We start from the raw sequence: 17,426 nt of genomic DNA, 5'->3' as shown, positions 1-17,426 counted from the left end.
CAGTAGATGTTATTGACTTAAGTTTCTGGGTAGTACTGAGCCATATACAAAGTCCAAATCCTCAGCACAATTGATAATGTATCAAACTGGATGGGAATATATTTGATTGGTGAGCAGAAAATCATAATCAGAGACCAATAGTTGCTTGGTCATCATTGAGCAGCATTAGCTCACTTGATGCAACGACCTCAGAGATTACTGTTGAATTGCTAATGGATGTTTATTGCCAGCACAGGCAAAGTCATAACAGAGGTGTGAATTAGTCGATATAACCCACATTCACTTCCATGGGAGCTGTGCAAATCAAGCTCCATATGTTGTGGAGTCGCCATTCTGATGCCAAGAAAGGACGCAAATAAAATGGACTCCCTTAATCTGCCCTTCAGAATCTGCAGTGTACACCAGCAAGCCCAAGGGGTAAATGAAGAGCTAATCTGGGAAGTGAGATGGTGATCTTGTCAACTGCTTTGTAAATTGTTTTTCTCCCCGGTTCTCAGTCAGCCAGACGGACAGCCAAGTGAGGTACTGGGTAGCAACGGTCCACAATGGTAAGGGGGTAGAGGTGGAGCACATGGTTGGAAGCTCAAGGAGGGGTGGTGCCCTGGAAGACTGGGGGAAGTCATGAACAGAAGATGAGGTAGAGGTCACAGATGGAGGTTTGAGAAATAGGAAATAGTTTATGAATGGAATGTCATGCTGCAGACATCCCATCTCCATTCAACTGACATAATATACATGAGCAAAATTAGGCCATTCGGTCCATCACGTATGCTCCACCATTTGATCATAGCTGGTATGTTTCTCATCCCCATTCTCCTCATAACCTTTGTATCCCTCACTAATCTAGAACCTATCTACCTCAGTTTTAAAGGCACTCGGTGGCTTGGCCATCACGGACTTCTGCAGCAATGAGTTCCACGGATTAATCCCACTTCGGTTGAAGAAATTCCTCTTCATCTCAGTTCCAAAAGGTCGTCCCTTTACTCCGAAGGCATGCCCTTTGGGTCCTGATCTCGCCTACTAGTGGAAGCATCTTTTCCATGTTCACTCTATCCAGGCCCCGTCGTATTCTATAAGTTTCAATCAGATCCCCCACCCCCACCATCCTTCTAAACTCCATCGAGTACAGACCTAGAGTCCTCAAATACTCCTCATATGACACACCCTTCATCCCCGGGATCATTCTTGACAACCTCCTCTGGACTCCCTCCAAAACTGCTCATTATATTCCAACAGTGGTCTGACCAGACTCAGGTACCTCAAGCATCTCAGAAGAAATTTATTCCCTTCTCCAGGCGGTAAAGTTGTCAAGGTGTTGACATCTGCTATGTCCGTGTCAGATTCTGAGGTGTCTTCAACACTAGACGGAGAGGGAGAACCCACAGATTCCGACTGCCTTTCCGACTGTTCCGAGGAGCCAGGCACATTTTCCTCCTGCACCATTTGCAGCTTTCACATGGTCCATAAGCTTGTTCTGAACTGCCGCACCTACCTCAACTTTATACAGCACTTGAGCTGACCCTCATGTTGACCATGCCTCTTCTCCATGCTGTAGTCCCTAGAAGTAATCTGCCCTCTCTCTCTCGCTTACAGGAGTCTTGTGTTTGGCACTGGCGCTCCTGATGCCGTTTCACCCTCACCCCATGTCCAGGAAGATCAGATTTAACCTGGTGTGGAGTCTTCTCCCCAATAGCAACTCTGCTGGAGCTATCCCTGTGGTTGCATGAGGGTGGTCCAATAATCAAGCAGGAACTGGGACAGTTTGGTATCTAGTGAAGTGGTAAGCTGCTTCTTCAAAAACACCTTCAAAGTTTGCACTGCTCTTTCTGACAGAACACTGCATGATAGATGGTATGGAGCTGTCCTCATATGTTGAATGCCATTCAACTTTAGAAAATACTCACATTCCCTGCTGGCAAATGATGGCCCATAATCTGTGAACATTTAACCAGATGTTTACTTTGATTAGTTCTGATTTGGATGTTGCTGAGCAATTTAATTGCTCCAAACTAGATGTAGGTGTACTCTCTAGAGTGTGCACTCTCCTGCTTAATGGTCTATGGGTTATCTTAACTTCGAGTCAAGAGTCATAGAGAGTCATAGATATGTACAGCATGGAAACAGACCCTTCGGTCCAACCCGTCCATGCTGACCAGATATCCCAACCCAATCTAGTCCCACCTGCCAGCACCCGGCCCATATCTCTCCAAACCCTTCCTATTCATATACCCATCCAAATGCCTCTTAAATGTTGCAATTGTACCAGCCTCCACCACTTCCTCATTCCATACACGTACCACCCTGTGTGAAAAAGTTGCCCCTTACGTTTCTTTTATATCTTTCCCCTCTCACCCTAAACCTAAACCCTCTGGTTTAGGACTCCCCCTACCCTCTCTATGCCCCTCATGCGTTTATAAGCCTCCATAAGGTCACCCCTCTGCCTCCGACACTCCAGGGAAAACAGCCCCAGCCTGTTCAGCTTCTCCCTATAGCTCAAATCCTCCAACCCTGGCAACATCCTTGTAAATCTTTTCTGAACCCTTTCAAGTTTCACAACAGCCTTCCAATAGGAAGGAGACCAGAATTGCACGCAATATTCCAACAGTGGCCTAACCAATGTCTGTGCAGCCACAACATGACCTCCCAACTCCTATACTCAATACTCTGACCAAGTGATGGGAGGGCATGTTGCGGCATGTTAGTGGGACTCTTTTGCTGTCTTGAGTCTGTATACTGGCAGCAACTACAACAGCTTGGCAGCCGGATCCTGAAGACAATTTTCGCCGCTTGGCCAAGGTGTAGCTTTGTTTTGGAGTTTTGCTGTGGGCTGAATTGCCTTCACCCACTGGTTTCCCCAAGCTCAGATAGAGAGCGCCCTCTTCCTTTGGAATACCCTGCAAATCACTTGCTCTACTTTCTGCATTTTCCAATCATAAAGCCAGTTGTGGTGCCTGACTGAAGTCCAGTTGGGTGTCAGCTACTAGGTGCTTTTGCATGGTTACAACATTAATCCGACATACCAAACTGTCCCATTAAGGGTTATACCAGAGTCACATGCACTTCCAGACATTTAACCTCGTCAAAAATCCCAATGTGGATTTCCCTAGTTCTTAAATTGCTGAGTAAAAACAATAGCGGCTCAGAATTAGAGGAGACTTGGGATCGTAATATTCCTTAACAAAATCCATCGATTTTGTAAGGTTTTAGTGTCTAGCACCTCAGGGAAACTTAGGCTCCTCATAGCCAAAAACGCTGCAGGTCCACATGCTGTCAGGAGAATTACTTGTTGCTTTTCATTTGCCCTGATGTTATTTGCCCAAGGAATGTAATGCATTCTTTCCACGAAGACTTCCCAGTCTTCAGCAGCAGAATCGAACGAGTCAGCCTCCCAAATAACAGCATGATGACAGAAATGCTTACCCCAACTCAAGGATGACCATTACGAGTGAATTTTGTCAGGGACATGCTTTGCACTCGTCGCCACTGAATTAACTCCACAGAGGCCTGTATCACTAAGTCTCTCTTTACTTACACGTGGAGAATCCATGACACTGGTCTGACTTCCTCAGAGCCAGCTCTCAGAGTGAGCAGAACCTCTGACATTCCTGTTATATCTGTCAGCCAGATTAACAGTCCCAATCAGGGAACTCATATTCTATGACATCTACCTGGCTAACCGCGTTACAATCCCTACAAGGTGAAGTTCAAATAAGAATTTTGATAAGTGGAGCTTTCCCTCAACAGGTGTAATTATTGTGGAATTTAATTACTCAAGACTTTTAAATGATGCAAATTTTATTTCAGCCATTGTCAATGATAGGAGAGCTGTATGTCTGTAGCTTGAAGATAAATTAAACATGTGTTTAAAAGAATGTCAATTGTTTGACTTGAGGCAAGTCTGTAGATAATGAGTTCCTAATCAATGCTGATCATCCATTCCTCATGGATTAATGCAAATCCTGGGAACAGAGGAAGGATTTTGTGGAGGAGGAACTCAATTGAAAAAGACAGGGGAAAGTACAAAACTCGCAAGAGTGGTCATGCAGGTATGATAACAGCAGGTAATCACCAAGTGACTGTCAACAATAACCATTCATGGATTTGGTAACTAATGTGCTGCAGAATGTAAAAAGAAAACTAAGTCTTTTTCAGCACCTTACATCAGTTTTAGATGGTCAAAATTTGGTGTTCAATGTTCACTTACACTCTGATACTAGACTTCCAGATTATGATAGGTCCTCATTTAGTAAATGGGAAAAAAACATCCTTTCCGAACGTGAGTAAATGAATTCAAGATCATCATCATGAGGGCTGTTAACTCATTCAATGTCCAAGGTGAGACCTCTTCTGGAATATTGTGTCCAGTTCTGGTCTCCCTCTATAGGAAGGAGATTATTAAGCTATAGAGGGTTCAGAAGAGATTTACCAGGATGTTGCCGGGTATGGGCAGCTTGAGTTATAAAGAAAAGCTGGGTGGGCTGGGACTTTTTTCACTGAAGTGCAGGAGGTTGAGAGGTGACCTTATAGTTTATAAAATCATGAGGGATATAGATAGGGTTAATGGTAGGTGTCTTTTCTCTAGGATGGGCGAATTTCAAGACGAGGGGGCACAATTCCAAGGTGGGAGATTTAAAAAAGACACAAGGGGCAAATTTCTTTTATAGTTGGCATGTGGAATGAACTTCCTGAGGAGGTACAATTACAACATTTGAAAGACACTTAGACAAATACATGAATTGGAAAGGTGTGGGGGGGATATGGGCCAGGAGCAGGCTGGTGGGACTAGTTTAGTTTCAGATTATGTTTGGCGTGGATTGGTTTGATCGAAGAGTCTGCTTCGGTGCTGTATGACTATGAGGAACAGGAATAGTTATGGGAGCAGAACCATTGATAGCTTTCAAAAGAAATGTGAATAAATATAGAGCATATTTCATTCGTATATAGGGAAGAGGCACAGAACTGGGGCTAAATGGCACAGGTCATACTGAAAGATGGCAAACACAAGTGTGACATGAATGGCCACCTCTGCATTATATAACTGTTTGATTCTAACTCATCACCTAGAAAATGAAAAGTCATATAAGCGAATTAAACATTAGGCCTAACACCTTCCTTTACACGCTAATTGTACAAATGGAACATACAGTTCAATTTAATCTCCCTGCAAGCTGGTAGATGATAATTACTTACCTTCAGTGAGTTGCTCACTACTGGTCCCCCCATGGAAGGTGCAAGTTCTGGTTGGAAACCCTGCTGAACCAAAAGGAAGATCAAGAGATGCCGTTAATCCTCGAAAGACTCTTGCAGGAACCCAGGAATTGGCAAGGACGGGGGCTGTGCCAGCAGACGGAAGGGAAGTCTTGGCAACTTTGTGTAAGATTGAGGGAAATGCAGCCTCCACTGTTGCCAACCCCTGGCCTGAGTTTGCACACTTGCCCAAGATTGGAATTTTAACGTTTAAAACCATGAGAGGTGATTTCCTCAAAACTGCAAAACAGTCTTTAGAAACATGCTTGCAATTTTACTGCATGCAGAACAGGCAATTCCCTCAGCGATATATCTTTTTTTAAAAAAATTTCCTCCCTGGCATTACATTTTGGACTTTTCCCTCAGGGATGTGCTGGTCCTTGTCAGGGAAGGGAAAGGCAACATGTCCTTATTACTACGTGACTGCAAAAATACCACAGTTGGCATCTGTACAACAAAATGATCAGTGCTAAATGAGTCTAAAGGTCTTGTAGCAGAAGACCCCATTTACCAATGAATGTGTTAACGTGATTGCTACTGCTGTGAATGTCTAAGAATTAGATTATTGGAATTTGGAAAGCACGACAATTGTTTCTTTCTTCGTGTTACTCTGGCTTTGCAATGAAGTGATCGAACACGTCAAGTAATTGTTGGAAAATAAAGTGTACACTCCTTGAGTTATGAAGATGCCATGGATCACATTGTAACAGCTTGAAGTAATATTGAGAGAGTTTCGATCCGATATGAAAACTACCCAATGTGACTAATCACTCTTGGCACTGATTGTCTCGAGCGTTTTGTTTTTCATGCAGGGTCTGCTAGACTAATTTGTAGGAGTTTATAACATTCCAGGGCATATTATGAGCAAATGCCGGAAATTTGTAACAGAAGGTCCTTGAGGTACTACTCCCATTGCCAAATATTTCAGCTGAAATGTTCTGAGCTGGACAAGAGCCACTGGGAATTAGAAAAAAGTGTTGCATTGGCGTATAAACCTTTGTACTTCTTTACTAAGTTTAGCTCTTCCAATTCATCACACCATGGGTACACCTAGTTCAACTGATTCCTCTACTAACAACCAAGCATCTAACATTTCGGGAAATCAAGAGAGTACGAAGAGATGATGCACTCTTACATTACGTTAATGACGACGAGATCCTGAGTGTTAAGGGTGGCACTGAATAACGTTCAAATATTAGGGGCATTATTCCAATCTTAATTCACAATGGAGAGTTGTTAGTTTTTCAAATTTAATCCCAAAACGGCATGCAACTTTTACACCAATTCTAATAGAATAATCTCTTCGATGTCATGAGATATTCAGTAATTTAAGACTGTCCACTTTAGAAAAATGCTGTTTCTGATGGTCATGATTTGGAGGTGCCGCTGTTGGACTAGTTTGAATAAGGTCAAAGATCACACGACACCAGGTTATAGTCCAACAGGTCTATTTGAAAACACAAGCTTTCGGACCTCCTAACACCCACTCCTGAGGAGGGAACAGGGCTCTGACAGCTTGTATTTTTAAATAAACCTAGCGTTGTGTGATTTTTGACCACTTCTGATGGTAAGTGAGGGAGTATGGGTACAACTGATGTTTTTGTAATGGTCTTAGACTGGCAAACCTAAGGCCATGGGTTCAAATCCCACAGTGCCATTGTGGTTTGAAATTGAATTCAGTAAATCTCAGCGGGTGGCAAGAGAGGAAAAGAAAAGACCATCACAAAAACCCAAAGAGGTTACTAACATTGTTCGGAAGAGGTAATCATGTGATGCTTCCTTACAGAACATGCTTGGCATCTAGTGCCAATCGAGGTAATTGAGGATGGCCAATTAACCCGTGCCCAGTTGGTGTTGCCCACAGTCAAGAACAAATCATTTAGAGAGAGTATTGACAGTGAACGATTGAAAATTTCATTCAACACTGGTCTGCAACAGAATGACACAGACATTGAAAGGGAAGGGGCTTTCAAAAGTGGGAGTGAGCACCTTAAATCTGGGATTACTGTTACTGGCAACGCAGGAATACCAAGCCGGTATTACGTAAGGTCTGTTTAGCCCAGTTGTGGATGGCTAAGTTGGTCGGAGTGCCTAGGAACATCAGCTCTGCTTCATTGTTTGAATGTGTGATTAAAACCGAGTGTTACCGTGCCCGAACCGAAGAACACTGAGGCAATCTCACGAGAAGTAAAAGGGAAGACGGTGGGAAAATATTCTGCCACTTTAGGGAAGGGCACTTTTTGTCACCTTCCTCTCAAATTGCTATTGTTAATTTGAGCAGGGAATTATCTCCCTTCACTGCACGAGTTCAGTGGCTGAAAAGTTTGGTGGACAATGGGGCTTTGACATCTCAGACATCTTTAGAACGATGCAGAAATGGACTGTTACAGATTGAGCAGACGTTAAACTGTGGTCGCCAAACAGCAGTAAGCATTTTCTTACTTCATTCAAATATTGATCTAGCAAATTTAATGATAGTTAAAGAGTAGGTGGGGGGTGGGTGGGGGCGCTTGCTGCAAATCTTGATAATTTTAATCCAAGCTGCTCCAAGATGTTATTACACACCTGTAGAGGAAGGTGGGACTTCCATTAAAGAATATTATCTTCGGATTTGTCGGGTTGGTGGTTTCAGAAAGACTGATGGTCATTCAATTTACGTTCCGAAAACAATAGAGAAAATTTTAAGTTTAACCTCAGGTCGGGCATTAAACAAAATAACACAACTTTTTTTTTAATAAAGGTGGAAGCAGGAACTGGTTTTAATTTAACTCGATGCACTTTCCATTTGCAATCAGTCAAGTGAAGTAGACAGCAAGCAAATTGGTGCTGATGGGATGTTAGAGAGGTAATGTCTTTCCTCAGGGGATGGGGAACTAATGGTAACAATGTGACAACCTCAGCTGGCAATACTGAGCCGTTAGATGGGATAGAGACAAAGTTGTTCACTCCAGTGTTGTACATTACATTGAAAACACACCCAACATCAGGTACTCTAAACTACAGTACAGCAGGCATTCAGATGTGAACTCACCGCCTCCTTTGTCATCTCTTCAATCAGGATGCTGTCCCGTGTGTACGGACTCCGGTTCAGCGTGTAAGACCTATCTGAACTGAAGGAGCGAAGGCTGTTGTGTTTACAAGTTACCAGTCAAGGGGTAGATGATAATCAGGCAGGCAGAGGGAAGGAAAAGAAACTCATTAATGCATGCAGCTTCCAGGGGAGCTGGATGGACAGAGGGGGGAGGTCATGAAAGGAAACCCACCAACAGCACCCAAAAACCAAACAAACCAAATGCAACAAAAAGAGAAATATTTTTTCCTTGTTATTTCCAGCTATCATTTAAAAAAGATCAAATGACAAAAAGTCTTTGTTCGGATGAGCTCAAACAAAAGGTTGAAATTATGAAAAGGGACTGAGCAAAACCTGTTCTCCCCCCCTCCCACCCATCCCTTGCTCTGACACTGTGCAGTTGTCATGCCATCAGTACTGAACCAAGTAAGGCTCAAACTCAGCTGCAGCTAAAACCTGACCTTCTGGGGAGAAAGATAATCCCTTCGGCACCCTCACAGCAGCAGAAGGATGGACTGACCAATGAGTCAGTTGTGTGTCACTCAATGTGCTGCCTGAACAATAGGCTCCTGCATTTCCTTCCAGCAAATCCATGTTTTTGCAGCATTTGATATTTTGAGTATAAGACGGCGCTCTTTTGCGAATTAGGACAAATGAAAAATATGAACAGCAAAAGCTTTCAGGTCATTTTAAAATCGAGGATCAACTTTCTTAGAACTGTCTCCTCACCACCTTCAATCAAACCAGCTGCATAAGCAACCGAAATCTGCCTGTACACTAACTTTGCAGGGAAACAACCAATAAGTATACACAGTGAAGTGACCCCTGTCATTCACCAGACTGTTACCAAGCATTGACACCAAGACACAATAAGACAGTATTAGTGACCGTGACATAGTGAAGGAGGAGAGTGAGATAATGGAGAGATGGAGAAGTTTGAGAGATGAGTAGAAAATGGCCTGCTTCCACATTATCGGGATTCTATTCCAAACTCTATCACAAGAATTCCAGCTAACCTAAACACAACTGTTGTTCCTTAGTTAGACTGACCCCATGACTTACTTTGAAAGGACTGGCGACCAGATTTACTCAACACTATTTTACAGCCTGTACACAAGTCGGCTTGAAAAAGCGTTTCCAACACAAGATGCACCCCATGTGCCTAACACCCTATTTTGGATTGAAGGGTTTCTCAAAATGTTGTACATTTTGCAACTGGAGTTGCATCTTTAAAAAAAAAATTCAAAGGTTAAAAATGGTTTCAAAACAGTGGCCGCCTTTGGTGAGGAGTGACAAAACATTTGAATTTTGGGTTTTAAAAAGAAGAACTGTCCTGAAGAAAATAACCTGATTGGGGACCTGTGGCTAAAAACTGCCTTGGCAGGTGCCAGGAGTGGTACTGGCAGCGCAAACGACATCAGAACGGACTATTCCTGGTCTAGTGTGTATACAAACACACATAGTTCAATGCAAATGCTATACAGTTCATATTTTGTTTTCTGCACATTGTGTGGAATTTATTCACTTTGGTGAACTGCAGAGAAATTGGACTATGTTACACAGTAGATCGTAAGTGGTTTGGAACATTGTGGATACATAAAGTCCAGGGGGGCAGCAATGCCTACTACATAGCCTTTCACTGCAAAAGACAAAGTGGGGGTTTTAAAAAAATAAAACATTTTTGTATCCCTATACCCATGAACATTATTCACAGCTGATGAATGCATGTAATATTCCAATTCTGCAAATACGTATCCTGCTGGCAGCCCTATCACTGCAAAGCTCTCAACTTTTCAAACGAAGCCAATTGCAATTAAAACAAAGGACCAACTTTTCAGAATTAAAATGAGAATGGGAAGACAAAAAGCAGGGTCCAAAAAGTGCCTCTGAACCAACGTGGTGCCCCTGGAAGATACATACAAAGGCAGGCTTAAAAACTAACATACCAGCCGTCAGACTACAGCAACAGCAAATCAAAAGGCGAAGGGGAGGGGAGCAGCCAAGACTTAACCCCTGACCAGGCTCGAGAGATAGGGTTCAGCGTTAATAGCATCACACCAGTGCTTTTAAAGGGTTAGCCACCTTGTCAGCAGGAGGCAGAAAGCAGCAGTACTCGTCGTGTTGGTTGACAGAGTCTATTACAAATCACAAAAATTCCCATTCAAAAAGTTATTCCAAAACATCAAAAGCACAACTTCCCAGAAGAACCTCTGTCAAAATCTGGACTAGATAGCCAGTCACAAAATACTTACCATGAAATAGTTTGACAAAGACTTTAGATCAGGTGAATTCATCTGATAAAATGACAAGGAGCTCATTTGGTTGCAAAAATAGCCAATGGATAGTCAGTTTATTTTTTTTAAAAGATACTTCAGTGCATTTTAATGAGCTTGTGTGCTGAGTGAGGTGGGGCTTTGGTCTGGGTGCAGTGGGTGTGGACTCTGGAGACTGAGAATTGAAGAGAGAAAGGAAGTCAATAAATTATTTCATGCTGCTGCAGACACTCCTAAACTCAAGAGGAGGGATTTTTCCTCTGTTTTTGTGGATCAGGGTTAACAGACCAGAGGATTAATCGTGGAGAATTCTAATTTTTAATCCTCGTCATCAGAAAAAAGCAGGGCAGAAAGTGAAGAGGCCGGCATGTTTCTGGTGACGGAACAGAACTGATTCCTACAAATTCTCAGACTAACCTCAGCAATGGCCCAAATTGGCCAAAGTGCAGTGACTAGATTAGAGTGGTGCTGGAAAAGCACAGCAGTTCAGGCAGCATCCGAGGAGCAGGAAGATCGACGTGTCGGGCAAAAGCCCTTCATCAGGAATACAGCAGTACCTAGTCACAAAGCGTTAGAATCAAAGTGAAAATACTACCAAGATTACTGGGGTTCATAAGAACAGACTTCAAGAAAATGCACAATGGGTTAGGAATCTTAAAAGGGGTGCAAGAAAGGGTGCGAGATTTACAACAAAAAAAAGGCAGAAAGTTTCAGAAATCATCATTGAGGACACAAATCAACTTCGTTCCAGTTCAATCAAAACAAGTCAACAGGCTAGGAAGTGCAATGTAGTTAACAAGCTCTGAAGAACTAGGAGGAGTAGGCCATTCAGCCCATCGAGCCTGATCTGCTGTTCAATCAGATCACAGCGGTTCTGAAAGTGGCCTTCACTCCACTTCCCTGCTGAGCCCCACATAACCCTTGCCTCCCATGCTGATGAAACATCTGTCGAACTCAGCCCTCAACATGTTCAATGATCCAGTCTCCACTACTCCCCGTGAAAGAGGTTGGCAAATGATTGCTAACTGGTCTCAGAGAAATCCACCCCTCCTCACCTCTCCTCAGAATGGCAGACCCTTTCTTTTGAAACTTTAGATTTCCTGTGAGAGGACACAAGCTCTCAGCATCTGCCCTGTCAAGCTCCCGAAGAATTTGATGTTTTAATCGGCTCAGCTGATTTGCACATTTCTGCTCCCATTTGCTCCCAAGCGTCTGCAGCAAATTTGGAGAGGCAATATTCTATTTCTTCGAATGAATGACTTTATTAAAAGCTGTGGCCCCAGAGCAGACTGCGGGGGAAATCACTAGCCACAGCTTGCCGAAACTTGAGGAAGCACTCTCCTCTTTACCAAACCGCTACCCATCCTCTGGCATCAATCAAGAGACTCACGTCCATCAGAATACCAGAAGTGTCCCCCTGTTCCTCTTCAAAAGGATGTTTTCTGTTTTTCCCGGAGTGCTGATGGATTCCTAGTTTAATATCCCAGACAAAAGGCAGCGCTGCCTTTTGTCATCAGTACCAATGTTGTGCTTAGTCTCTGCACAGGGGAGTCTACTGAGAACTTCCTAACCCATTAAAGGTGAGAGTCTTATAACCGAGCCCCAGCTGATGCTAAGGGCCGTTGGAAACTGGCTGAGGCAGAGAGCAAGCTCAGAGTTGGGCCTCAGATTTAGGTTGCGCTGTGTGGTTGGAAGTGTATAGAAGTGAGTGGGGAAAAATGAAGGAGTGTGTCAGGATACTGAGTCATAAACATGGTCACACCGCTGGATGATATTCCCGGGTTGCAGACAGTTTTCATTCCGGAGTCCATTCCCAAGGCATGGAAACAGTCCCTTTGAACTATGTTGCCCAGCTTTCACAAGTAATCTACTCCCATTTACCTGAGTTTGGTCCATATCCCTCCATGCCCATTCCATCCATGTACCTGCCCAAATGTTTCTTAAATGACAGCATTGTACTCGCTCTATTCCTACCTCCAGCAGCCTGTTCCAACACTCACAACCCTCTGTGTGAAAGAAATTCCCCCAACTCCCTCCAAATCCTTTTGTATCCCTCTCACCATAAACCTACACCTTCTAGTTTTGGACTCTCCTGTCATGAGGAAAAGCTGTGCGCTATCTACCTTAGATATGCCTCTCATGATTTTAGAGACCTCCACAAGGTCACCCCTCAGTCTCCGACAATCCAGTGAAAAAAGTCCCAGCCTAACCAACGTCTCCTTAACTCAAACCTTCCAGTCCATGTAGCACTCTTTTCCAGTTGAATAATATCATTTCTATAGTCGGGTGACCACAACTGCATGCAGTCCTCCAAATGTGGCCTCACCAATGTTTTGTACAGCAGACAAGATGTTCCAACTCCTACACTCAATGCTCTGACCGGTGAAAGCTGGCAAGCTGAACCTTCTCCTGTCTCCCTGTGCCTCCACTTTCAAGGAGGTAGGAACCTGTACCCCAAGGTCTCTTTGTTCCATAACATTCCCCAGAGCTCAACTATTAACTGTCCAAGTCCTGCCCTGGTTGGACCCACCAAAATGGGGCGGCACAGTGGTTCAGTGGTTAGCACTGCTGCCTCACAGCACCAGGGTCCCAAGTTCAATTCCAACCTCAGGCGACTGTCGGTGTGAAGTTTGCACATTCTCCCCATGTGAGCGTGGGTTTCCTCCGGGTGCTCCGGTTTCCTCCCACAGGCCAAAGATGTGCAGGTTAGGTGAATTGGTCAATGAGGTGCATTAGTCAGAGGGAAAAGGGGTTTGGGTGGGTTACTCTTCGGAGGGTCAGTGTGGGCCTGTTGGGCCGAAGGGCCTGTTTCCACACTGTAGGGATTCTAATTGAATCTAAACAAAATGCAACACCTCACATTTATTTAAATTAAACTTCACCTGCCTTTCCTCAGTCCACTGGCCCAGTTGGTCAAGGTCTGCATTCACAGACAACCTTCTTCACTGTCCACTATACCACCAATCTTGGCATCATCAATAATACGGTTGGATTGTGCTCTCTCTCCCCCCTTCCACATCTCCATCTAACATCCTCATATCTGTAGCCGTCTCTGTCTCATCTCTTTCACTTTGAAGAGACAAACACACTTGCTGTTCCTCTGTTTCTCAGCTGACCAGAGGAAAGAGGGTGACCTTTGAGTTTGCACTGCTGCAGAGTGCAATCATGCTGGCTATTCTCCCTCAATTTCACCTTCCTCCCACTCTCTCAGGTTCCTCAGCATCGAAAATTCTAACTACCTCTGATTTAAATGAGGTAATTCCCGGATTGCAAACTGATTCCATTCCGGAGTCCATCCCCAAGGCGGAATACAATGCAAGAGACTGGAAGCAGCGATTGGTAAACATAGGGAACACAAAGGTGTCAGGGTCTTTAAAATAACAACCCAGGATGGGATCATGTTTGTGCGTACAAGTCAGACTTTCGTAAGTTGAGGACCCCTTGCGTACTGATTGGATGAGCAACCACAGCTCTCGGCGACAGAGAATTCCAAAGATCCACAATCCTTTGGGTGGAAAGCATTTCTCATCTCACTTCAGTTCGAAATAGTCAAGCTCTTATTCTGAGACTGTTTGCCATTGTTACAGATGGTTAGCCAGTAAGCCCATCTTCCCAGCAACCTCCCTGGCAAACCTCTTCAGAGTTTTATATTTTAAACACCCCTTACTCTAAGTTTCAGGGAGTGCTGGCCTGGAAGGGAACTCCATACTTTGTATTTCTTTACTACACATTCTAATGTCTCCAGTCTCTATCTGTGAGGGATCCCCATACTTACTTAATTCATCTCTTCCTTTTACATACTAATAGAAACAGTGGCAATCTGCTTTGACTCGCTGGTTTATTTCCATATTCTACTTTCTCTTAAATCTCTCCATCATCATTCGCTCAATTCTCAAAATCCTCTCAATTCTCAGGTTTATAACATTTTTGGTAACATTGAAAACTTTTCCTTTAATCTCATACAACCTTTAATGTGTCTTAGAAGTCATGACTGAACCATTTCTTTTCTTGTGGGGACTTTATATCTTAGGAGACTCATACTTGTTGCAAATTGTGATGAATTTTTACCAGCCTTCATCTACCATCATATCATTTCACCTAGTTTTCCAATCTACTTTAACCAAAATGTGGTGGAGTCGGAATTGGACTGGGATGTACAAAGTTGAATATCACACAACACCAGGTTATAATCCAGCAGGTTTATTTGGAACTACTAGCTTTCAGAGCACTGCTCCTTCATCAGGTAACTGATGAAGGAGCAGTGCTCTGAAAGCTAGTGCTTCCAAATAAACCTGTTGGACTATAACCTGGTGTTGTGGGATTTTTTTTCCTCCTTTAACCAACTTATCATTGAAGAGTGTGGTGCTGGAAAAGCACAGCCGGTCAGGCAGTATCCAAGGAGCAAGAGAGTCGACGCTTTAGGCATAAGCCCTTCATCAGGAATGGGGCTTGTGGAAGAAGTATTGAATGTCACAACGTGTGTTGAATTCCTTGATTCAGGAGCATAGGGGAATGACGGTGAGGCCTTTGCTGAGGACTGATGAAGGGCTTATCCCTGAAACGTCGACTCTGCTGCTCCTTGGATGCTACCTGACCTGCTGTGCTTTTCCAGGAAAACACTCTCGACTCTGATCTCCAGCATCTGCAGTCCTCACTTTCTCCTAGTTGATTTTATCCAAACCATCCCTCATACCTATGTTATTTACATTGTCCAGAGTTAAAACTTGAAATCTGAACTGAACGAGCTTGTTTGGATGTTAAATTCTATCATAATATGATTGCTATATCCAAGATATTATTTTACTACATGGGTATTTGTAAGTACTTAAATGAGTTCCATGCTAGAATCTTTCCAATTAGTGTTCCACCCTGCTACAAATGACATCCCATCTGACTGTGACAAAGTAAACTTTCTGTCCTGGTCTTTCTCAAGCTACTCGATCACATCATCCTGTTCAAAGACTTTGCTGCTCTCATCAAAATGGGCCGAACTTCACTTACTTGGTTTCATTCTCATCTAACCAATCAAAGCCAGGGAGTCCTTTGCAAAGGCCTCTCCTCCTGTTCTGTACTCTTAACACTGATATTCCCCAATGATCAATGCTCTGGCTCAACCTATTTCTCACCCACAAGCTGTCTCTTGGTGATGTTATCCAAAAGCAAGATTAGTTTTCACATATACATTATCCCTGCTCATCACCTCTCACAATTCCCCTCCTGTTGCTGGATTATCAGACCACTATACCACATCCATTATTGGACGAGCAGAACTTCCCTCCAATTAAACATCATAAAGACTGAAGCCGAGATGTTCAGTTCCTGCTCCAAACTCCATTCTGCATCGACCAGCTCCATCCCTCTCCATGACAACCATCTGAGGTGAAGCCTGACTGTTTGCAACCTCAGTGTCATATCTGACCTCAGTTAGTTTCTGCTTGTATATTCATGTCATTACAAAGACGGTCTATTTCAATGCCTGTAACATGGCCCAATCCCATGCCTGCCTCAGCGACTTGGCTGTGAAAATCCTCAAGTATCCTCCAGACACGGCTGATCCCAAGTGCTCCAAGCTGTCTGCTGTATTCTATTCTTTTGACCCTTCGCTAATTTGCCACCTCTGCTGCCTTTGTTTTCAGTTGAAGCAAATCCTGTTCGGCTATCACCCTCCAGTATGTTAGCCTGTACTGGCTCAAGGTCAATATCACTTTGATTTTAAAGTTCCCACCTTTAATTACAAATTTCCCCAAAGCCTTTATACTTGCCAGTCTCTGTAATTTCTCCAGCTCCATAAGCCTCTGAGATATGAGACTCATCCAATTCTGGCTTTGTGAGCATCCCTGATTTTAAACACTCCATCTCCGGTTGCTATGCCGTAGTTATTCCTGATGAAGGGCCTTTGCCCGAAACGTCGATTTCGCTGCACTTTGGATGCTGCCTGAACTGCTGTGCTCTTCCAGCACCACTGATCCTGAATCTGGTTTCCAGCATCTGCAGTCATTGTTTTTACCTCATAGTTACCTATGGCCTAAGCGCTGGAATTCCCTCCCTAAACCTCTCTGCTTTGCCTTCTTCCATTAAGACACTCCTTGAAACCTACCTCAGCAATTAAGCTCTTTGATTGAAGAGCTTTTTACACATTTTGCATAAAATTGTGGATTATAACGTTCCTGTGAATTCCTTGGGATTTCAAAATTAAAAGTGCTATTTAAGTTGCTGATGTAAGTTACCTGATCTCATCACACAATGCTTCCATGCTGGCTTGACAACATACTGATCTAGAAAATTACACTGAGTACATTCCCTGAGCTCTCCCTCCACAAAATTCCTGCAAATTTGCTTTCGTTTAATCTGTAAGAGCAATTAAAGACCCTCCGAATTGTGGACCGTTTTTCTAAACACTGAGTTTAGTGACACTATTATGCACCTCCTACAATAGGAGGGATTTGTTTTCTGCACCTTTAATTTCCTGATGTATATTCTGCCAAACACTACAAGTACTCTTAAACAGACAGTAACCACTCTGACCTGCATTTTCTGCCCTTTGTTACTTATTAGCTCCATGCAAATCAATTCTACTTCCTCCCTTCCTAGGACACTATTTTTTCTTCTCTCATCCTTTACATTCAGGACTACTATTCCTACTTTTTCATTTTACCCATCTCTTTGAAAAGTAAAATTGTTCCGAAATATTTAGTTCCTAACCTTGCAGTCATTCTGTACTCACATCACAGTCAGAGTTATTAAATCAAACCAATTACTTCCTTCTACTTGCTACTAACTCAGCTATTGTTACTAAGCTCTTTCAGCTTTAATATTTTTCCCTTCTCATCGTATCA

At 43.3% G+C, this 17,426-nt stretch overlaps 1 protein-coding gene across 2 annotated transcripts in view; it reads right to left on the bottom strand.

Annotated features, from left to right (window-relative positions):
- Positions 1–17,426, bottom strand: part of ank3b (ankyrin 3b) — a 392,035-nt gene that overhangs the window by 98,702 nt on the left and 275,907 nt on the right. Inside the window, exons 25-26 of one of the 2 annotated variants that reach the window (XM_060841865.1) lie at positions 8,279–8,372; positions 5,191–5,253 (exon numbers count right to left, since the gene is read on the bottom strand). In XM_060841865.1, coding sequence (XP_060697848.1) covers positions 5,191–5,253; positions 8,279–8,372 — 157 coding nt within the window. The remainder of the gene's footprint in view (positions 1–5,190; positions 5,254–8,278; positions 8,373–17,426) is intronic. The other variant, XM_060841864.1, reaches the window with a different exon arrangement.

Source organism: Hemiscyllium ocellatum, chromosome 22 (assembly GCF_020745735.1).
Source record: "Hemiscyllium ocellatum isolate sHemOce1 chromosome 22, sHemOce1.pat.X.cur, whole genome shotgun sequence".
NCBI lineage: Eukaryota > Metazoa > Chordata > Chondrichthyes > Orectolobiformes > Hemiscylliidae > Hemiscyllium > Hemiscyllium ocellatum.
The sequence above is the reverse complement of the archived record's forward strand: the minus strand, read 5'-3'. Positions and strand labels throughout refer to the sequence as shown.